Source organism: Monodelphis domestica, chromosome 6 (genome assembly GCF_027887165.1).
Source record: "Monodelphis domestica isolate mMonDom1 chromosome 6, mMonDom1.pri, whole genome shotgun sequence".
NCBI lineage: Eukaryota > Metazoa > Chordata > Mammalia > Didelphimorphia > Didelphidae > Monodelphis > Monodelphis domestica.
Window position 1 is genome coordinate 91415563 of NC_077232.1, and position 6500 is coordinate 91422062.

Consider the following 6500-nt stretch of genomic DNA (forward strand, 5'->3'; position numbering starts at 1 on the left):
ACTTTCCACAGAGATAGTACATGATTTATTGGCCAAAGAAATTTTTCATACCCAAGAGGGTTAGGCAAGCTTGAAGTCTGGAGCTGAATGATGTCAGGCCGAACACTGCATGCAACATGAGACTGGGAAGTGTGGTCTGTTTGGTTTGCCATGGTCTAATTGCAGCTACATAAAAGAGGCAAATGACAGGAAACTGGAAACACCAGTTTCACCACTGCTAGGGCAACAGGATGACCTTGAGCTAATAGGACAACTGATGATTTTGATGTTAGTTCACCTTATTCTTGGCCATAGGGTTGTGTTGGAAATGTTAAAACAAATGCCATTTTTCACTGATCTCTTAAGTCAAACCCTGAAGGCAACACCAACATTATTGTTATTTCTCACTGTGAAGGGTAGTTATGTAATAAGACTAACTCTGATTTCCATATTTATAAAATTAGGGAGTTAGATTACTTGATTTCTAAGGCCCTTTCTAGGTTTAAATATATGATTCACATTAAACTCTTTGGTTTGCTTTATTTATGGCTGAAGAAACTGAGGTATAGAGGGATGAAGGACTTTCCCAAGGTCATACTGCTAGTTAGTAGTCAAGGTGAGGTTTCCCTTGGCCAAAGTTGCTTTCCCACTTCAAGTAATCTCTGGGCAATTTCTGTCAGCACGTCTTCAGGGAACAGGAGGCAGGAGTACACCATTCCCTTATCTTGTATGAAAAAAAATGAGTGAAATGTTCAAATTCCCCTTGAACATGTCTAGTCACAAATATAAAGTATGGTTGGACACTGGAGAGCATCTTAAAAAAAGGCACTGGACAGGAAAGTGCCAACAAATTCTAATAGAATCCTGAAATTTGCATGGACAAGTGCCTAAACAAAACCAAGTCCATGGTCTAATTTTCGTGATAATAGAAAGTACAGAGTTCAGAATACAAGGTATTGATAGTTCTGTTGCATCTCTTAGTCTTTATCCAGAATAGTGCTTACTTCTTGGTGATACTTTTAGAAAAGGATTTTGACAAGCTAGAGTGGGTCTAAAAACAGATGAACAGGTTGGTGAGAGGATGCTTAAACATTATATGAAGTTGAAAGAATTAGAAATGTTCACCCTGAAGAAAAATAATGAGTTGTGGTGAGAGAGATGGGATGATATAATGATTTTTGGTTATGTGAAAAGTTGTTATATAGAAAGACTAAACTTTATATATGTATATATATATATATATTTTTTTTTTGCCCGAGACACAGGGAGGGTGATTTCAGTATAATACAGAAGTTCTATAACAACAAGCTGTCCAATCAAAGAACTGAATAACTAGGTGGTGCAATGGATAGAATTCTAGTTCTAGAGTAAGGAGGACTCATTTTCCTGAGTTCAAATCTGACCTCAGGTATTTACTAGCTGTGTGACCTTGGACAAGTCACTTAACCCTATTTGCATCACTTCCTACATCTATAAAACGAGCTGGAGAAGGAAATGGCAAACCACCTCAGCATCTCTGACAAGAAAACCCTAGATGGGGCATTAAGAGTTGGACACAATTGAAAAATGACTAAACAACAACCTTGGGATATAGTGAGCTCCCTATCACCAGAGGTGTAGAAAGGCTGGATCATAACTCAGCAGGAAAGCCTTAGAGGGACCTCCTATTTCAAATAAGGGTTACATAGGTGACATCTGAGGTTCCTTACAATTCTAAAATTCTTTGAGTTTAAAAATGGGAAAATAAGTGGCAATCCCATAAAAAATTAAAACATATCAATGGCTAAATTGCTACCATGACACTAAAAATAAGACAAAACAAAGCAAAACCACAAAAAAACAAACCCAGTTATAATTTACTCCAGACTAATTCTAAATAGGGATGGATAAGAATTGGGAAGGGGATGGTGAATTAACAAAACAAATGTCAGCTCAAGGACAGAAGTAAAAGGACAGAGGAATCATTCACTTTCCACAAACACTTATTAGGCATTTGCTATGTGGCAGCAATAGAGAGACAGAAAGCTGGATCTGGGGTCAGGAAGACTTGAATTCAAATCCAGGGTTAGATATTTATTAGTTGCTGTGTGGCTCTTGACAACTCACTTAACCTTTGTCTGTTATCAGTTCCTCATAATTAATGTTTAATTTCAGGTTCCAGCCTTCAGGGAAGTGATTCTGTTCCATTTCTGCTCCCTGTTTCCCTTCTTTTCCCTATGTCCACCCATTAAAGAATTATAATTAAAACAGAAGAAATTAACCCTACAATTTATATTGAGTTGGACCTTACATAAGTCTTTTCAGTTAAAACTTGTTTTAAGAAAAATGCTTGTAGTACAAGAAGAGCCATCTGGTTTAATCTTCCCTTTATTAGATATGTGGTTGAAGGCAGTGATCCTCTCTCCCAGGATAAGTCATAGTTTACCCATATAAGACTCTCGCAGAAAGCCGGTGAGGTAGGTAATGCAATTATTGATATCCCCATTTTACAGGTGAGAAAATCTGTGCTTTAGAAGGTGAAGAGACTTCCCCAAGTTTTCATGGCTAACAAGTTGCAACTCAGTTCTTCCTACCCCTAAAGCCAAGGTTTTCTGCTATATCACTGTGCTCCTCTGCTCACTATACCTTTCATCACACCTGATTTCTTGCCTTTTTTTTTTAAACTACTGTCACATAAAGCTCGTGAACTTCCACGTGGCTCCAGCAGAGTGGTGGGAGAGTGATCAGTTAGTTGGCTGTAATTAAGAAGCCAAGGCACCGGAGACAAGGGGCAACGGGGCAAAAAATTTATTCCCGAGCCTGCTCCGGGGCACGACTTGGCATGTGATTCTGTGGTTTGGCATTTGGACATCTCCCAGACCTTAAAAGTCTTCACCTTTAGCCATAAACTGCTGACCTAAGATACGTAGCTGATGTGAGGACACTAGGTAGAAGGCGGGAGATAAGATAGAAATAGGTAATGAAGGGGTGGGGAGGGAAGGGGAGAAAGGGGGAGAGCTGAAACGCAAGGGAGGGAAAGAAGGAAGGAGGGAAAGAAAGAGGGAATAGGGAAGGCAAAAGAGAAGGAGGTCGGGAAAAAGAGAAGAAGAGAGGGAAAGACGGAAGGAAGGAAAGAGTGAAGGAGGTAGGGAAAGAAAGAAGGAGGGAGAGAAGGGAGACAGGCTGGCAGGCAGGCAGAAGAGCGTCTTTTCCAGGCAAGGCGGGCTAGGGGTGTTTCTTGATTTTCTTCTTTCTTCACTTCCGATCCCAGACACAGCAGCTACAAGGAGCTCCCTATCTCCAGGTCCAGGCGGGGCATAGAGCTCGGGGAGTCTGCTGCCCCTACGCCCCTGCGCTGGAGTGGGTGATTGTGTCGACCGCCAAAGGGGTCCCCGCGGCTGGAATCGAGGTTTGTGCGCGACTGCTCCCAGAGCCCTGGGCTGGGGGAAGGTAGGAAACAAGTGGAAAGGAGCTTTCCAGCCGCGGTCGTGTTCAGGGTAGTGACTGGGGACAAGTGGGGCAGGAAGACCCCTCCTCCGCCGAGGCACGAGGTTGGTAATCCCACCCAGACCTCCCAAAGGGGACCGGGACACTCGGAGCTGAACGCAAGGTACGCTCTGAGCTTCCAAGCAGAGGCGGAGGCGGCGAAAGAGCTGAGCGGCGGAACCTGATTCTCAGCGCCCTGGGACCCTCTTCCCCTCTCTGTCCCAGATCCCCAGTGGCCTTAGCAGCTGCTGCACCGCGAAGGGATTCAGCTTGCGGCTTCAGTCCCAGAGCAGCTGCCTGGCAGCTGTCAGGCTCCTGGCTCAGGGAGGGCACTTGCCCGAGGGGCGCGCGAGCCCCCGGGGGGCCCAATGGGGCCTCGCCAGGGGCATTCGGGTAAAGTGTCAGCCGCCCCGTGCCCAGTGTCCTTGGAGTCCCTGCCATGCTTTTACCACCCCGCAAGAACCGGACCCTGTACCCGCCGCTTCTGCTTTTGCAGCTGCAGCTGCCCCCGGCAGGTGCCTGGGGCTCTGAAGGGGCAGATGGGAGCAGCAGGGAGCTCCTGGGGCCGGCGCAGATAGTCACTGCCAGCCTCCTGTCGCTTCTCATCCTCTGGACCTTGTTGGGGAATGTGTTGGTTTGTGTGGCCATCATCCGATACAGACATTTGCGCTCCAAGATGACCAACATCTTTATTGTGTCTTTGGCCATCTCTGACCTTTTCGTTGCCCTCCTAGTCATGCCCTGGAAAGCCGTAGCAGAGGTGGCCGGTTACTGGCCCTTTGGGGCCTTCTGTAACGTTTGGGTGGCCTTTGACATCATGTGCTCTACTGCCTCCATCCTGAACCTGTGTGTCATCAGCGTGGACCGCTACTGGGCCATCTCCAGCCCCTTCCGCTATGAGCGGAAGATGACCCAGAGGGTGGCCTTGATCATGATCAGTGCAGCCTGGGCCTTGTCCATTCTCATCTCTTTCATCCCTGTGCAGCTTAACTGGCATAAAGATCAGGAGGGTTTTCCTAGAAACCAGTCCCCTCCATCCTCTTTCATCAATGGGACACCATGGGGAGAGGACTCAGAGGAACTGGTGGCTGAGGGAGCTGAGAATTGTGACTCTAGTCTCAACAGGACTTATGCCATCTCTTCCTCCTTGATCAGTTTCTACATACCCGTGGCCATCATGATTGTAACCTACACGAGGATTTATCGCATTGCACAAGTGCAGATCCGGAGGATTTCCTCCTTGGAGAGGGCTGCTGAGCATGCACAGAGCTGCCGGGGCAACAGAATGGACTGCCAGCACCATAATAGTCTCAAGACTTCCATTAAGAAGGAGACCAAAGTCCTAAAGACACTCTCTGTGATCATGGGGGTCTTTGTCTGCTGCTGGCTACCATTCTTCATTCTGAACTGCATGGTTCCTTTCTGCAACAACCCCGGAGACCCCAAAGCTGGCTTTCCCTGTGTGAGTGAGACAACCTTTGACATTTTTGTCTGGTTTGGGTGGGCCAACTCATCCCTCAACCCTATCATCTATGCCTTCAATGCTGATTTTCGCAAGGTATTTGCCAACCTTCTGGGGTGCAGTCATTTCTGTGCTGGAACCCCAGTGGAGACAGTGAACATTAGCAATGAGCTCATCTCTTACAACCAGGACACAGTATTCCACAAAGAGATTGCCACTGCCTACGTCAACATGATCCCTAATGTGGTTGACTCTGTAAGTGGAAATGATGATGGTCCCTTTGACAGGATGTCTCAGATTTCCCAAACTTCCCCAAACCATGATCCTGCAACTGATTCAATGTGTGAGCTGGACTGTGAGGGGGAGATTTCACTGGGCAAAATAACACCCTTCACCCCAAATGGTTTACATTAAACTGCTTAAGGAATTTGCTTCTTGCAATTGTACATTTGCAAAGGCTTACATACATGCACAAACCCAGACACCCAAACATCCACATTCCCATACTTGTTGATCAGATAGTACATGTGTTTCTGTATTTCTGTCTAGTGTCTGAAATGCTTAGCAAAACCATTCAAGTGAAAAGAGGAACTTCAGGCCCACCATCTTGTTTCTTTCATCACCGGGGAAGGGGAAATGCTCATGGACATTCAAACAGTTTTTTCAAACTGTTTGTCCAGTGACTTGTGTTTAGACTGGTTTTTAAAACTCCAGAGATCCAAGGGTGGAGTGGGGGAATTTATCTCTGTATCACTGTTTGTTCTAATGTGTTTGTGCAATCCCTTACTTATTGGGTGGCTTTATTAGCTATGGAATCCTTTTTGATTTGCTCTGAAGGAATAATAAAAGTAGGTTATATTGATAAAGGAAGTTATCTTTCCCTCATCAACCTCATTTTCAACATGGGCTCCTTCTTTGGCTAGGCATATAGGATCAGTCTTTGTAAAGAGTTAAAAAAAAAGACATTTTCTTTGTTAAAAAAAGTCTTGCTTTTATGTCAGCAGACAATTCTACCTTAAAATTGTACAAGGGGTGGATGATTGCTTTCATTTTGCCTCTTTGTGCTATCTGTATTTGGGGTGGGGGTGGGGGGATGGGTGGGTTGTAATCTTTATGCTGTGATATATGTCCGTGTTATAGTCCTGAGCTGGTACAGTAACTAGTCAATGTTAGAGTTATCGTCGGAAATGCACACTTACCAAGGCATTGAATTTTCACTTTTCTTCTATGAATTCTTTCCTTGCAAAATAGTCATAATGATGAAGATAAATGGTTTCTTTTGTGTTCTAGACATGTGCTATTGGTTTACAAAATTATGCTAAAATTCTTCATTAAAAATTAAGTATGATTAAAATAGCCAATTTCCTTTTTAATCTTGGCTTTACTGGTGACTATAAGAATATTGTGGCTTGTTTACTAAGTGCTCTTCCTAAAGAGCTTGGAAATGGGTGTGCTAATATATTTTTAATAAAGCCTTACTGTTTTAATGGGACTTTTCACTTTGAGTCCATGAGAATTCAAGGGCTTAGGGTCTGGACCTGTGATTTCATTGGTATAGAGAATTTCTGGGTGAGGACTTTGTCCTTTTCCTTTG

General features: G+C 44.5%; 1 protein-coding gene across 1 annotated transcript; it reads left to right on the forward strand.

Annotated features, from left to right (window-relative positions):
• The first annotated feature begins 2681 nt into the window (after positions 1-2681).
• Positions 2682-6267, forward strand: DRD5 (dopamine receptor D5). The gene is made up of 2 exons (XM_001371240.3): positions 2682-2935; positions 3230-6267. Exon 2 carries the CDS (start codon positions 3884-3886, stop codon positions 5318-5320), a length of 1437 nt encoding a protein of 478 aa, XP_001371277.1. The 5' UTR covers positions 2682-2935; positions 3230-3883; the 3' UTR covers positions 5321-6267.
• The last annotated feature ends 233 nt before the right edge of the window (positions 6268-6500 follow it).

Bases quoted from the DNA above. Each gene is read 5' to 3' on its own strand.
- DRD5 (XM_001371240.3), top strand. From the start codon at position 3,884: ATGCTTTTACCACCCCGCAAGAACCGGACCCTGTACCCGCCGCTTCTG.